Genomic DNA, 16,527 nt, shown 5'->3' on the forward strand with positions numbered 1-16,527 from the left:
CCAGGGGAACGTGGAAGAAAGGAGTGACCCAAACAGTTGCCATACTTGCTTCAAAAATATTAGAGGCCGCCCAATGTTTGTTGATTTTTTAATAGTTTATGATATGAATGCATCTGTGTTCTCTGTAACACTAATTTTTCCCCAATGGTTACTCTTGAAAGTGTTTAAATGTGTAGTCATTGTGGCAGCTTGCAGTGGGTCTTGCATACTTGACACAAAATAATTATTTGATAAATAATTGGTTATGGAATTTTGAATAAATTATTTATTATTCCTTAAAATCTTAAGCAGTTGAGTCCAGATTTGCTAGGGCTGACATTCTGGTGAGGCTATCATCATAAAGATAAAAGATCTTCAGAGATGATCTTCAATTGTTGCAATGGAGTTCATCCATTGATTTACTGACCCCGCAAGACCCACAAACACTGCAGGTCACCCGTGAGGAAAGCTGTCAGAAAATGCAACCCCCGCCACCCCCTCCGCCACTGATGGGCAAAAAATGAAAGTTTAAAAGAACCATGGCAAAGGAGGCGCTTGAAGTTCAAGCACCCATCTGAGATGTTTTCCACTTGTAAGTCCTGCCAGACTCCTCATGGCCGTTAACGCTGCTGAAAGACCTTTTAATGGCAGCAAATACTGGCGTGACTTAGTGCAGGCAGCAATGCGAGCAGAGAGCACAATTTCTACTCCAATGCTGGCTTGTTCTACCCCATTACCACACAGATGCCATTCTGCTGGGGTTAATAATTTGCAATATTCTCTGCTTGGTTTAGTGGCTACTGGAAAGCTACAAATGCATTTTTTATGTTTGGGGCTGCCCTGTAATGTTAGGCCCTGCCCCATTGTTTTCAGTTTGTCATGTAACATTACATTCACAGCACCAGCTACTGCCACAATACCGTTGGAACCGGAGACCAGCTCATCATTTTTAACATTATAATTCATACGTGGGTAGATCCCGTGTGTTCCTCATGTTTAAAAATGTTGCCTTGTCGTTCCTTCTATGGTTAGTGTTACCCTTGGACAGTGGTAGCACTCTTGCGCCTGTGAGTTTGAAGATTGTGGATTCAAACCGCAATCGAGTGACTTGAGCACATAACCCAGGCCAACACTTCAGTGCAGTACTGAGGGAGTGCTGCTCTATTGGAGGTGCTGCTTTTTGGCTGAGTCAGAAGGTTGTGGGTTCTAAGTCTCACTCTGGAGATTTGACCACATAATCAAGGCTGCTACTTCACTGCACTGACAGTGCTGCACTGTTGGAGGTGCCGTCTTTCAGATGAGATGTTAAACTGAGGCCCTATCTGCCTTCTCAGGTGGATATAAAAGATCCTATGGCATTATTCGAAGAAGAGTAGAGAATTCTCCAGGTGTCCTAACCAATATTTATCCTTCAACCAACATCACGAAAGTAGATTATCTGGTCATTGCTGTTTGTGGTATCTTGCCATGTGCAAATTGGCTGCCGCGTTTCCTACATCACAACAGTGACTACACTTCAAATAGTACTTCATTGTCTGTGAAGCACTTTAGGACATCCGGAGGTCATGAAAGGTGCTATATAAAGACAGGTTTTTTTTCCTTTGCCACTTCTTTTGCCTCCTTTAGTTGATGAGCATTTCACTTTTCCCCAAGTTATTAGGTTTAAAATGATACCCATTCCATACATTTCAATCCATCTTTCCTCACCAGCAGCCCATTATAAGTGCACTCTTCTACCATTTTGTGTGAGGCTTCTATAACAGAAGTTCTTTAATAAAACTGTCAGCAGGTGGGACAGTGGGCCATATATCCCTCTGTTAAATAATTTTATCAAAAAAGAAAAAGGGATGAAAATTAATTTTTTTTTTTTATTATTAGCACAATCCATTTCCATTGCAGATACCGTAGCCTGGAAATTCTTGGGGCCCGCTCCACGGGCTAAAATGCAGCGAAGAGGAACCACTCCCCCCAAAACGCGTCCTGATCCAGGCTGGAGACCCCATCCTAAATTCTAGGGACAGGGTCATTTGCATAGTTAGGGCAGACCACTAGGACCTGCAAGAGCGCATCAGTGGCAGCTACCTCTGCCGGAGATCAGCCACACTTTCAAGGAGGTTTGAGGTCTTTAGAAGGCCTGACGCACCAGGTCTCATGCAAAAAGCTTAATGTATTCTCACCAGTTAAACTCTGATGATCAGCTGGAGAATGGGGGCAAGGGCTTTTAACTCCTTCACAATTTCAGATTTCTCAAAGCCTGGTTAAGCCCAAAACACCATTTTTAAATTACTGTGCGCCTTGGAGCATCAACGTACAAGTCATGTCACTAAATGATAGGAAATGGGATAGTGTCCACAATTCCCCAATGGAATTCTGATCTTCAACGTGTTTGGAGGGGGATGCGGAGCAGAGATCAGCTGCTTCACCACAGGGAGGAAGGGAAGGAGGGATAAATAGGAGGAAGGGAAAGTACAGCAGGAAGAAGGGAAGGAGGGAGGAAGAGGGGAAGGAAATCAGCTCCTATCCTAGTAGCCTGCTTAAAAGTAGTATTGGTAGAGGCCTAAAAGCAGGCTGCTTGTGTGTCTGCTCAGTGTATGGTGCATATCTTGGGCAGGCCTATCAAAGAAAAAAGAGCAGATAATAATTTACAATAACAGATTATCACAATGTGTTTTATTTATAACTGTTCTTACAATTTTTTGGTACGACATAATTGAATTCCATTTGTTCAAAAAAAAGGACTAGCAATTAGTCCTTAAACTTGACATTATCTGTAAAACTTTTCAACATAACAGGCTAAACTCCATGATTTAATGCAGAGAGAGCACATTAATCAATAGACTGTATAAAAAGCCAGTATAATTTGCAGAAATTGTATTTCAGACCCTGAGTCTGGCCCCCCTGCATGATTAAATTGGGATGACAGCACCTGAAAAGCTTGATTAATTATCCAAATCTTTTCTCATTCACATGATTTATTCAATCTACAAAAGTATGAAGAAATCGCTGGTTTCGTATTGGCGCATGGAAAAGAATGCATTCAACTCCTTTACCGGTTGTCTTCAACAATAATGGTCCTTTTAGGATAGGTGTCAAAGTCCACAAATAAATAACGAAAGTCATACCTTCCACTTTCAGGGTTCTGCAATAAAGAAAACAAGACAGCTTTGTTCTATAATCAACATGCATTTTGTCTTCTCTCATCTATAGATGCAGAAACAAATGGCTTTGTATTCTGGGTTTGATGCCTCTTTGAAATAATTTTGATTTTTCTTTTGTCAATGTGGAAACTAACTGAAAATTCACTTTAAAAGCGAAACATCCCATCGAATCAGAAGCTAAACGCGCTGTTAAAATAGGTTTGCTGGCTTGTTCTGGTAAGCTGCAGGTAGACAACATTACTTTGAGAGATATATGAGCATTCAAACTTCTCACGGTGTTTCAAAGAGCCCCACTGTATTCTAGAGCAGAGGCTTTTAAGCAGATGTATGCTTTTAAATGAATGATGGAAATCTTGTGGGCATTTTATTCCAAATCCACTTTTTAATTTTTTAATTTTTACCTGTGCCCATCACAAATTAAATTCAATTATCCACTTCTTCTCACTTCCAGTTTGCAGCTGGAATCTACAATTAAACCCAGCTATTCACAATATATATTAATGATCTAGACAAGGGAACTAGATGTAATATCTCCAAGTTTGCAGATGACACAAAGCTGGGTGGGCCTGTGTGCTGTGAGGAGGATACAGAGAAACTCCAGTACGATTTGGACAGGTTGGGTGATTATACTGCATCTGCCATGCATCTGCCCAATGTGGATAAATGTGAGGTTATCCACTTTGGTGGCAAAAACAGGAAGGCAATTATCTGAACGGCAATAGATTGGGAAAAGGGGAAGTGCAACGAGACCTGGGTGTCCTTGTGCACCAGTCGCTGAAGGTAAGCATTCAGGTGCAGCAGGCGGTTAAGAAGGCAAATGGTATGTTGGCCTTCATAGCGAGAGGATTCAAGTACAGGAGCAAGGATGTCTTACTGCAATAACAACAGAAAATGCTTGAAAAACTCAGCAGCCCAGGCAACATCCGTGGAGAGAAATCAGAGTCGACGTATCGGGTGAACATTTTTCAAAACTGGAAAGGAAATGAAATAGATCGAAGGCAGGGCTGCGATAGAACAAAAGAAGTAAAGAGACATTAAGAGGTATTCAAAACCAGACGAGATGGTAATAGGACAAGTGGAGACAAAAGACGGCTCAGATTAGGTGTGAAGTGTACTGGCAGAATGAGAGGCAGCTGCCATGTGGGAGAGAGAAAAAAAAGGAAAGGGGGGGTGGGGGGAGGGAAAACCCAAAACAAAGAGGTGGAAAAAAAATAAGTAAAAATGTAATAGGGGCCGAGGTTATGATCTGAAATTGTTGAACTCGATAGAGTCCGGAAGGCTGCAAAGTGCCTAATCGGAAGATGAGGTGCTGTGCCTCGAGTTTACGTTGCACTTCCGTGGAACAATGCAAAAAGCCAAGGACGGCGAGATCCGAGTGGGAATGGAACGGTGAATTAAAATGACACGCGACCGGAAGCTCGGGGTCACCCTTACGGGCTGAACGGAGGTGTTCTGCAAAGCGGTCACCCAATCTGCGTTTGGTCTCCCCAATGTACAGGAGACCGCATCGTGAGCAGCAAATACAGTATACCAGATTGCAAGAATCTAATTTATCTCCATGGATGTTGCCTGGCCTGCTGAGTTTTTCCAGCATTTTCTGTTGTTATTTTGGATTTCCAGCATCTGCAATATTTTGCTATCGTACTAATGTCTTGCTGCAGTTGTACAGGGCCTTGGTGAGACCACACCTTGAGTATTGTGTGCAGTTTTGGTCACCTTGTCTGAGGAAGGATGTTCTTGCCATGGAGGGAGTGCAGCAAAGATTCACCAGATTGATACCTGGGATGGCAGGAATGCCGAATGAAGAGAGATTGGGTCGATTAGGCTTATATTCGCTAGAGTTTAGAAGAATGAGAGGGGATCTCATTGAAACTTATAAAATTCTAACAGGACTAGGCAGACTAGATGCAGGAAGGATGTTCCCGATGGCAGGGGAGTCCAGAACCAGGGGTCACAGTCTAAGGATAAGGGGTAAGCCATTTAGGACTAAGATGAGGAGGGATTTCTTCATCCAGTGAGTGGTGAGCCTGTGGAATTCTCTACCACAGAAGGCAGTTGAGGCCAACTTATTAAATATATTCAAGAAGGGGTTAGGTATATTTCTTAAGGCTAAAGGGATCAAGGGATATGGGGAGAAAGCAGGGACAGGGTACTTGGATGATCAGCCATGATCTCATTAAATGGCGGAGCAGGCTCGAGGGGCCGAATGACCTACTCCTGGCTCCTATTTTCTATATTTCTATGTTAACAGATGCAAATGGCAATACATTTTCAAAAATTATTTTAAAAAAAAATACAACTTATTTGTCATTTTTAAAAAATGTTGCAAATCCCCATTCTTCAGTCTGCATTGATTCACACTTCTGCCACCAACCTTCTCCCTGAACTAGGCTAATGACTGGTCGCTGAGTTACCACTCAAGCCTGGACTGCCCCACCCAATGTTCTCTCCTTCCTCACATCCTAAGGAGACACCACAGCCTCCAGTTGGCATTCCCCTCCTTCTACCTTGACTTTGTGCACCTCAGAGTAGGGGACACGCACAGCATCTGACTGTTCTGTGATGCTCACCATCGCTGCTCCAACACCCAGCATCACCCCAGTATTTTTTTAATTGTATCTTGGAGTCGGGTGGTGGGGGCGGGGGGGGGGGGGGGGAAACTTGACACTTAAAATGAAATTAACAAGTTCTATAAAACAAAAAAATAAATGACCTCCTTTGCATCCAAGTGCACTGTTCCTTTTATGGGCTCGGAGCCCTCAATGTAAAATTTGAGTTGAATATGCTTCACACCATCCTTCATGTATTCAATATGGCTGAAAGACAGAAAAGCAATATTACATCTCAAGATTTAAGAAAGGAAGAAGGAAGCAAGGAAAGAACAAATGTGCATTTAGACGGCATATTTTGTATCATCAGGATGTCTCAAAATGCATTACAGCGAATAAATTACTTTTGAAGTGTAGTCATCGTTGTTTTGTCGGCAATCAAAGCAGCTGATTTGCGCAGAGCAAGATCCCATAAACAGCAATGAGATGAATGACCAGAGAGTCTTTTTTTGGTGGTGTTGGTTGAGGGATAAATGTTGGCCAGAATACCAGGAGATCTCCCCTGCTCTTCTTCAAAGTAATGGAATGGGAATTTTTTTTTTCCATCTGCCCAAGAAGGTAGACAAGGGCCTCGGTTTAACGTCTCATCCGGAAGACAGCACCTCCAACAAGGCAGAAGTCCCTCAATATTACGCTGAAGTGTCAGCCTAGATTATATTCTCAAGTCCTGGAGTGGAGCTTGAACCCACAACCTTCTGACTCAGAGGTGAGAGTGCTACCCACTGAGCAAAGACCGAAAAGATGAACGAATACTTTTATAAGGAATCTTACTCCAACACTTCAGTGAAATAAATAAGCTAGCCCACTCTTGTCCTAGGATAAGCTCTAAAAAAAAAATCAATTGTCCCAGGAACCAATTTGAAATGAAGTCAAACATGAATGATTAGCTTCTCCAATTACAATTAAGCCAACCCCTACAACAGTCACCATAAACTATGTGCTCTGTGCTCATGCAATAATAATGCGGAGGTAACCTACTTCCCCAGATGAGAGTAATTAAAAAAATAAGAAATCTAGATAAAGAGCCAAGGCCTGGCTGCCAAGACTATTAAAAGAAAGAGAGCAGATGAGGTAAACTAGGAAGTAATGATTATGTGGCAACAAGTTTGGGGCTTAAAAGCCGGTATGTTGTAGGAGGAACGGAAGAATGAGAAAAATAAGATGCCTGAACCATCATCGGTTCAGGCTTCCTCGACTGCCGCCGCCAGTTGTGGGAAAGCCGGATATCGGCTGACTCCTGCGCTAAGCTGGCCCGCAAATCAGGTCTTGGGGTGGGGGGAGAAGATGCAGCGTGCAGGAATTCTTGTTCTAGGCCCCGGAGGACCACTCCTGCTACTCTAGGGTCCACAAAAATAAAAATGTTAAATTTGCTGAGCCAGTTTTTGAACAGCCTCTAGCATGCTCTTTAAGGACCGCTGGTTAGACTGCTTAATGTCTGGCACAAATGGGCGGAGCATGCGCGGACCAAACCCTGCCCATTTGTACAACCGTGTAGGACCCAGATTTGCATGTTTAAACAGTCGCAGGAAGCGGCAGACTGGTGCTCGGCTATTTACAGACATCACTTGGGCTTTGGCGTTAATGGGGAGGATGAGGTGTCTCATCCAAATTTTCAACTGCCAGCCAGCAGAGGAAAATTGCTTCCTTTTGTTTTTTAATACAAGGGACAGCTTTCAGTGCACACTCGATCCACAGCACATAAAGGCAAACATGTTTTGTCTCTCGTTAACTGAAAACCAGACTTTTCTTTGCAAAATGCCCTTTGTTTTGAGGTTAAGACTCCTGAATTTTCCTTAAGTGTCCTCACACCAAACAACATTGCTGATCGAAGAGGGCTTGCGACCTGTTCAACAACTTGTATTTCTATAGCACCTATAATGTAGCAAAACACCCCGAGATGCTTCACAGGAGCGTTATCAGATAAAATGTCACTGAGCCACATAAGGAGATATTAGGACAGGTGACCAAAAGCTTGGTCAAAGAGGAAGGTTTTAAGGACCATCTTAAAGAAGCAGAGAGAGGTAGAGACACAGAGATGTTTAGGGAGGGAATTCCAAAGCTTCGGGCCTAGACAGCTGAAGGCATGGTCGCCAATGTTGGGGCGAAGGAAATCGGGGACGCACAAGGTCAGAATTGGAGGAACGCAGAGTTCTCGGAGGGTTGTAGGTTGTATTTGTAGAGTTTTACCAATGATACTAAAGCCGTAGGCAGATGGACGTAATTTTAATCTTTAGTGATATCAGATCGGCTGTTTGTTATATATCTCTCCTGATTTTCCTGTCTATTGAAATCAATGGAAAGGAAAATCTGGAGAGATATAGAATGGTCGCCGATCCCATATTGCCCGTTCTACACTTTCAGTAAGAGTTAAAATGACCCCCAAGATGTCCAAAAGCTGTCCAACGTGACTCCCCCTCCAATATTTCCTCAATCCTTCTGCAGAAACCCCTGGGTTCTCCACTCTGTCGAGACATGATTTGAGATAAAGAGCTCAGCACAGACAATGACAGTAAATCTGTATCCTATAGGTGCTTGGGGGGGTAGTAGATTGGAAGTCAAATGCATCAGCTAGGATCTCCTTATTGCAGAGTTGGCTGAGGTAACATTGCACATCTCTGCCCTGCCTCAGCTCTTCTGCTGCTGAAACCCTCATCCATGCCTTTGCTACCTCTAGACTTAACTATTGCAACGCACACCTGGCTGGCCTCCCATCTTCCACCCTACGTAAACTTAAGCTCTTCCAAAACTCGGCTGCCCTAACTCACACCAAGTCCCGTTCGCTCATCACCCCTGTGCTCGCTGACCTACTTTGGCTCCCGGTTAAGCAACGCCGCAATTTCAAAACTCTCATCCTTGTTTTCAAATCCCTTCATGGCCTCGCCATCTCCAATCTCCCCATGCCCCACAACCCTCCGAGATATCTGCACTCCCCCCAATTCTGGCCGCTTGTGCATCCCCTATTTTAATTGCTCCACTATTGGGGGCCGTGCCTTCAGCTGCTAAGGTCCTATGCTCTGGAATTCCCTCCCTAAACCTCTCCACCTCTCTTTCCTCCTTTAAGACGCTCCTTAAAACCTACCTCTTTGACCAAGCTTTTGGTCACCTGCCCTAATTTTCCCTTATGTGGCTCGGTATCAAAGTTTGTTCAGTAATGGTCCCATGAAGCGCCTTGGGACATTTTACTACATTAAAGGCGCTATATAAATACAAGTTGTTGTTGTTGAGGTGGAAGGTAAAACAATCCTTCAATTGCTAGAAAAAGTACTTTTTTTTTTAATGTGCTTAACGCTACCCAAGAGGCACATAACAACTTTACTATATATCTACTCTTTAATTTACCTGACATGTCGTCTTCTACCCCGTCGTGATGTCTCTCCATAACCTTTTATAGGTTCTCCCAGCGCACCAATTATCTGTTAACACAAGTTGTCTTTAAATCTAAATATTTAGATTATAACTATATACCACTGTAAGTCTTGTAACATTAATTACAAACTCTATTCCATATTCAGTGCAAAAAAAAGCTGTGTTATAACCTGATTTTTATATACTAATCCATCACTTCGGAAAGGAACCAACGGACACTAAGCAGCAATATGGATTTAGCAGGACTTTACTTCCATAAGGATTGCGTGCTGTACATACTGATACATGTACATTGTATAGGCAGAGGAGACACATTATGCAGGCACATACACTTCGAATGCACCTCTGTAATTATTTTCGCAGAGAAACAAATGTCAGCTCCTCCACCAGCAGCACAGCTTGTCTTCATCTTAAGTAAATGTTAGCTCTTCAGCAATCGTGAGCTCGCAAATTCAAACAGGTCTATAGCACATCTGTACGTGCAAGCATTGATGAGCTCCATACCACATGGGAGGCAGCACTGAGGGCTTACTCAAGCCCCAAAATTGGACAAGTATACAAAAACACTTAATGCATTCTCTAGAATTTCTCTCTCCAATACATAGAGGCATAGAGTACAAAAACAAGGAAGTTATGATGAACCTTTATAAAACACTGGTTCCGCCTCAACTGGAATAGTGTGTCCAATTCTGGGCACCGCACTTTAGGAAGGATGTGAAGGCCTTAGAGAGGGTGCAGAAAAGATTTACAAGAATGGTTCCAGGGATGAGGGACTTTAGTTACATGGATGGACTGCAGAAGCTGGGCTTGTTCTCCTTAGAGCAGAGAAGGTTGAGAGGAGATTTGATAGAACTATTCAGAATGATGAGGGGTCTAGACAGAGTAGATAGAGAGAAACTGTTCCCATTGACGGAAGGGTCAAGAACCAGAGGACACAGATTCAAGGTGATTGGTAGAAGAACCAAAGGCGACATGAGGAAAAACTTTTTAATGCAGCATGTGGTTAGGATCTGGAATGCACTGCCTGAAAGTGTGGTGGAGGCACACTCAATCATGGTTTTCAAAAGGGAGTTGGATAAGTACCCAAGAGGAAAAAATTTGCAGGGCTACGGGGAGAGGGTGGGGGAGTGGGACTAGCTGAAGTGCTCTTGCAGAGAGCCAGCATGGGCTCGACGGGCCAAATGGCCTCCTTCTGGAGCTGTAACCACTCTATGATTCTAGTGGCGGCATTAACCCAGTTATTTTAAATGGGTTAGTGTCACTGCTAAAATAGCAGAGAGGAATTTCAAACAAATGTGTTACGTGTTTGTACTCTAGTATTGCAGGGGTATACTTGGGGTGGAACGTGTCTGACATATTGTGGCACAAGTTTTCATTATTAAAAGACAAGATTAGGCACTATTTTAATTAATAGTGGCCTAGTGGTTATGATATTGGACTAGCAACCCAGCGGTTGAGTTCAAATCCCATGGCAATATGTTATATTGAATTCAATAAGAAAGACTATTTTAATTAATCTGGTTTGGCTCATTCTTTTCCATTGCGAGACTCGTTAAGTATTAAACACGTGTCATTTTTAAAATTCTCTTCAGCTCTTTTTCCCCACCTTGAAGTCCTGTGAAAGAATGAATTAGAATCAGAAATATGATGACACGTAATAACCCAGCGAGGATGTAGAGAGAAGGAAGAACACGTACCATGTTGTATTTAGAACTCAGGGACAAGAGGAGGTGGTTCAGAAGACCAATGACATTGTGCATAGTATTGATAAATTGAGAAAAGGTTGTGACGGGAAGAAAGATAATTTAAAGGCTACAAGAGGGAAGAACTGATGAAAATACAGTTTGAACATTTAGCTGGCTAAAAGCGAACAGAGAAATAACCTACATGACAACTGTTGCAATCAATTCCTGCGTTCAAGGTGTTAATCTGCATAGTCCTAGAAAATCCTCTTTGCTGGAAGATAGCCACGTCTGCTAATTGGGAACAGGTTACAAACTGCTTCACGGACCAGTAATTTTGCTTAAATGGAAATTTAAAAATTGCTGTTAAAATGATGTATTAAGTTTCAATCATCATCAAGCCTGGAACCAGTTGTAATCTTTGTGGAACTATTTTAAGTGTGTCCTTTAATGGCTGGATGGATATTCGATAATCATCAAACAAACATCAGCTTGGACAGGCAAGGATGCTACTTACAGGGGAAAATACAAGCTCTCTTACAGCTCCATCTGTTTTGTTCTTCCCCTCCCAAAGGAGCCAGCTGAAGCAGATGAAACTCATTAAAAGTTGGAATCCAGTCAACACCAGAATAGAGGCTTGCAGTTAAAGAGATAGGAAGTTAAGCGCCTTAAGTGAGTGTGCAGTTCTGTCTTACACCAGTATATTGCAGTTTAAAGGATACAGTATTTTAGTCTGAATTTTCTTGTCAAATTTTAAAATAAAACAATTGTATTTACTCAGGAACGGAACAGTTTAAAAACTTGAACTATTTCACCCTCCCCTAAACCTTTCCTAGTTTAGAGAAACTATACCAAAAATGAACATGAATTAAATCAGTGCCAAACTATTTCCATGGTGTGGAGATGCCGGTGTTGGACTGGGGTGGACGAATGTAAGAAGTCACACAACACCAGGTTATAGTCCAACAGTTTTATTTGAAATCACAAGCTTTCGGAGCGCTGCTCCTTTATCAGGTGAAGTGGAGAGATGCATAAAGACACAGCTTATATAGTCAGAGAATAATGCCAGATGATTACAGGTAATCTTTCTAACTGCCATTTATCACACCTCGGCAGAGAGATAATCACAGCAATCAAAGGTGTGAGTGGTGTCCAAACAGGTTAGTCAGGAAAACATTACATCAAAGAACAATGAGGTGGGGTCACAAGGGGTCAAATGTTGCAGATGCTGGGGTCTGTATGAAAAACAAAAAACAGACAAAAAGTTTTTTTTTTGCTGGCAATCACAGCAGGTCTGGCCGCATCTGTGTAGAGAGAACAAGCCAATGACGACTCGAGTCTGGATGACCCTACGTCAGGTGGGGTTACATGTAGCGTGACATGAACCCAAGATCCCGGTTGAGGCCGTCCTCATGAGTGCGGAACTTGGCTATCAGTTTCTGCTCTACGATTTTGTGTTGTCGTGTGTCTCGAAGGCTGCCTTGGAGAATGCTTACCCGAAGATCGGAGGCTGAAGTGTTCCCCGACTGGGAGGGAACACTCCTGCCTGGCGATTGTTGCGCGGTGTCCGTTCATCCGTTGTCGCAGTGTCTGCATGGTCTCGCTGATGTACCATGCTCCGGCGCATGCTTTCCTACAACGTATGAGGTAGACAACGTTGGCCGAGTCACATGATGGGTGGTGTCCTCACGTGTGATGATGGTATCTGTGTTGATGATCTGGCATGTCTTGCAGAGGTTGCCGTGGCAGGGTTGTGTGGTGTCGTGGTCGCTGTTCTCCTGAAAGCTGGGTAATTTGCTGCGAACGATGGTCTGTTTGAGGTTAGGCGGCTGTTTGAAGGCGAGTAGTGGAGGCATGGGGATGGCCTTAGCGAGGTGTTCGTCGTCATCGATGACATGTTGAAGGCTGCGAAGAACATGGCGTAGGTTCTCCGCTCCGGGGAAGTACTGGACGACGAAGGGTACTCTGTTGGTTGTGTCCTGTGTTTGTCTTCTGAGGAGGTCTATGCGATTTTTTGCTGTGGCCCGTCGGAACTGTTGATCGACGAGTCGAGCGTCATATCCCGTTCTTACGAGGGCGTCTTTCAGCGTCTGTAGGTGTCCATCGCATTCCTCCTCGTCTGAGCAGATCCTGTGTATTCGCAGGGCTTGTCCATAGGGGATGGCTTATTTAACGTGGTTAGGGTGGAAGCTGGAGAATTGGAGCATCCTGAGGTTGTCCGTGGGCTTGCGGTAGAGTGAAGTGCTGAGGTGTCTGTCTTTGATGGAGATTCGTGTGTCCAAGAATGAAACCGATTCTGAGGAGTAGTCCATGGTGAGTTTGATGGTGGGATGGAACTTGTTGATGTTATCGTGTAGTCTTTTCAGTGATTCTTCGCCGTGGGTCCATGGGAAGAAAATGTCGTCGATGTATCTGGTGTATAGCATTGGTTGGAGTTCCTGTGCAGCAAAGATGTCTTGCTCGAACTTGTGCATGAAGATGCTGGCGTATTGGGGTGCGAATTTGGTCCCCATGGCTGTTCCGTGTGTTTGGGTAAAGAACTGGTTGTCGAAAGTGAAGACATTGTGGTCAAGGATGAAGCGGATGAGTTGTAGGATGGCGTCTGGAGATTGGCTGTTGTTGGTGTTGAGTACTGAAGCTGTTGCAGCGATGCCGTCATCGTGGGGGATACTGGTGTAGAGTGCCGAGACATCCATCGTGGCGAGGAATGTTCCTGGTTCAACTGGCCCGTGGGTGCTGAGTTTCTGTAAGAAGTCTGTAGTGTCGCGACAGAAGCTGGGGGTTCCCTGTACGATGGGTTTCAGGATGCCCTCGACGTATCCAGAGAGGTTCTCACACAGGGTTCCGTTGCCTGATACGATAGGACGTCCGGGTGTGTTGGCTTTGTGTATCTTTGGGAGGCAGTATAAGTCTCCCACGCGGGGAGTACTATTTCCACATCATCATCAATGGTGAGGCGAGACTGAAATTGGTCTTGTGCAGTTGCACAAAACTGGCGATAGTGAATCGGTAAAAAAAAGAACTTGCATTTATATAGCGCCTTTCACCTTAGGATGTCCCAAAATGCTTTACAGCCAATGAAGTACTTTTGAAGTGTAGGAAATCCATTTTGCACACTTCCTGATTTTTTTTTTTTTTAATATATAAACGGGTAGCATGTAAATCAGGTTGCCAAGTCAATTTCACTCCGCGGTGTCCTATACACTAAGTCTTATCCCTTCATCTTGGCTTCTGCCTACTTGCCACTGGTACTGGTTGAAAAAAGGCTAAAAAAACTGCTCAAATATATGGTAAGAGGTATTTGATATGACTTGTTCCATGCAAAATACTTGGCATAGTCCATGTTTTCTTTCAATGCATAATTCACATCTCCATTTGGCAGGGACACTGCTCAGCGAGAGAAAGCATGATAAATTTCAGCTCTGGGATCACACCACGATAAGAAAGGGCCCTGTGGGGTTGCCATTTACTCTATCTGATAGGCTTGGCTTTTCGCTTAGTTCAAACTCTGGTGCTGCAGCCATCTGTTCAGACATTTCTCATTTAAACAAGTCAGAAATCAAACCTTAAAGGAATAAGAGCTTAAGGGGGGAAAATTGGATTGATCCAGTTAATGCGCCCGGGGGAGGGAGGCCTGTAATAGCATGGCGCTACGTGCTGACGCGCATGGCGCTGTTGCACCGCGATATTCAGCGATAGCGCCCCAGGAAGGAGGGGGAACGATTCCAGTAGTGCCCCGCCTCCTGCTTGGGGCGCTACCACTGAATTTACAGCGCAGGGGCGTTAACTTTTCAGGGCGCTACGAAGTTAGAGCCCCAAAGGGGGCACCATCGAATTTTCCCCCCTAAAAGGTTTTTCAACGCAAAGATAAAAAGCAAAATACTGCAGACGCTGGAAATCAAACAAAAACAGAAAACGCTGGAAAGACTCTACAGGCCAGTCAGCATCTGTGGAGAGAACAGGCAAGTTAACGTTTCGGATATGGGCCTTTCTTCAGAACTGGAACGTAAGAGGTGGACAGGTACATTGATACAATGAGAACAGGGTGGGGGGAAACAGACAAACCGAGAGGGGAATCATGAGGGGAATGATGCAACACGTCAAGTAATGGACAGAAGCTTCAGCACATTAAAGAGACAGTGTGTATTCTGATAAAGGATCTAAATCTGAAACATTAACTTGCCTGTTCTCTCCGCAGATGCTGACTAACCTGTTGAGTGCTTTCAGCATTTTCTGTTTTTTAATTTCAGATCTTCAGCATTTGTACTTTTTTTGCTTTTTGTTTAAGGAATCGAGAGGCCTGGGGAAATGTGACAAGAGCTGCGAAACATGAAAAACCATGGTGGGTGCAGGGTCGGGTATGAAATGAACACAGGTTTGAAAATAAGGATCGAGCTAAAGGCTGAAGTTACTGAAGTCAACATTCAAACGAGAGGGTGGCAGGAAGTCAAAGAGAAAAATGAGATACCGTTCTTGAAGCTGGTACTGAGCTTTTTTGGAATGATATAAAGACCAATGTCAGAAAGGTCAGAGTGGGAAATTGGAGGGGAGTTAAAGTAGTGAGCCACAGGTCACTCGGGGTCACACTCGCAGTTAGTACAGAAGCATTCAGCAAAGCAGTCATCTAGTCTGTGCTTTGTTTCCCTAATGTAGAGGAAACTGTACCATGAGGTTAGGCTTGAGGCATATTGTTTGGACAGAACAGAGGGTGTTATTACTGAGCCAGCAGTGTTTGCCTGAAATGGAAAATGTTTCACCAACATCCAGCACTTCAACAGTCATGAACATTTGCAAAACAGTTTTCTTTTAAAAAAAAACAGAACATATGTTATACATTAAAGTCAGTAGATGGGTCATCAATTTCCATACAATACCCGTCAGGCCTGGAGGTGCTGCTTGGATAGCGTTTTTAATGGCAAATGTCAGCTAACATTTTCAGCTTAAAAAAACTAGCTTCCGTTGTATTCTGTTGAATTGTATTACACACACTAGCCACTGTGTGGCTGAGCACCAATGTGTGTGATTTATCCCAAAGGCTTACCTTAAGTATTACTAATTTTCAACATACAAAATATGTATTTTTTTTTTAAATCACTACAGTTGTCCACTGTTCAGTTGCGTCATCCCTGACCCATTCAGGAATTCCTGTGGCCTGCCAGTGGATGGTGATTTCCCTTGTTTACCTCCAAGGCCCCTGTGGTAAACCACTGTTATTGTTGCTCACCGTTGTTGTTGTTGCACACGGTTGTATCTATGCATGCCTCAGCTGGCTCCGCCCCTGGCTCCACCCACACGCCCAGGTATAAAGGTGACTGCTCTGCAGCCCCCTGCCTTCTTGGAAACCAGTCAACCACGAGAGGCATGCTCTGTTCTTTGTTAATAAAAGCCTTTTAGTTACTCTCCTAACTCTCCGTCTTTTATGAGTAATTGATAGCGCATCAATTTTATTAACAAAAACAAAATGTCGGCACCAAACGCTGAGCAGCAGGCGCTGCTGCATGCCCTCAGACCAACATGCCTGGACCTAGACCCTCAAGAGGCGGGTTCGTCTACCAAGTTCGCACAATGGCTGCGTTGCTTCGAAGCTTAGCTGGAAGCCTCAGCCGTGACACTAGATGGAAACAAACTAAAAATCCTGGCCTCCAAGGTGGGCCACCAAGTCTACACGCTCATCCAGGACGCGACTACCTACGCGGCGGCTATCGATCTGCTAAAAGGACAATACACACGCCC

At 43.9% G+C, this 16,527-nt stretch overlaps 1 protein-coding gene across 3 annotated transcripts in view; it reads right to left on the minus strand.

Annotated features, from left to right (window-relative positions):
• Positions 1-2,634: 2,634 nt before the first annotated feature.
• The window catches only part of timm21 (translocase of inner mitochondrial membrane 21), a 46,034-nt gene continuing 32,141 nt past the window's right edge, over positions 2,635-16,527 (minus strand). For 2 of the 3 annotated variants that reach the window (XM_085993426.1, XM_085993425.1), the window contains 4 exons: positions 11,000-11,134; positions 9,086-9,159; positions 5,851-5,953; positions 2,635-3,118 (listed from right to left, as the gene is read on the minus strand). In XM_085993426.1, coding sequence (XP_085849552.1) covers positions 3,026-3,118; positions 5,851-5,953; positions 9,086-9,159; positions 11,000-11,134 — 405 coding nt within the window. In that variant the 3' untranslated portion in view covers positions 2,635-3,025. The remainder of the gene's footprint in view (positions 3,119-5,850; positions 5,954-9,085; positions 9,160-10,999; positions 11,135-16,527) is intronic. The other variant, XM_085993427.1, reaches the window with a different exon arrangement.

The sequence above is a fragment of the Somniosus microcephalus genome, chromosome 7, assembly GCF_052327205.1.
Source record: "Somniosus microcephalus isolate GS21.2 chromosome 7, FLI_Smic_1.0, whole genome shotgun sequence".
Taxonomy (NCBI): Eukaryota; Metazoa; Chordata; class Chondrichthyes; order Squaliformes; family Somniosidae; genus Somniosus; species Somniosus microcephalus.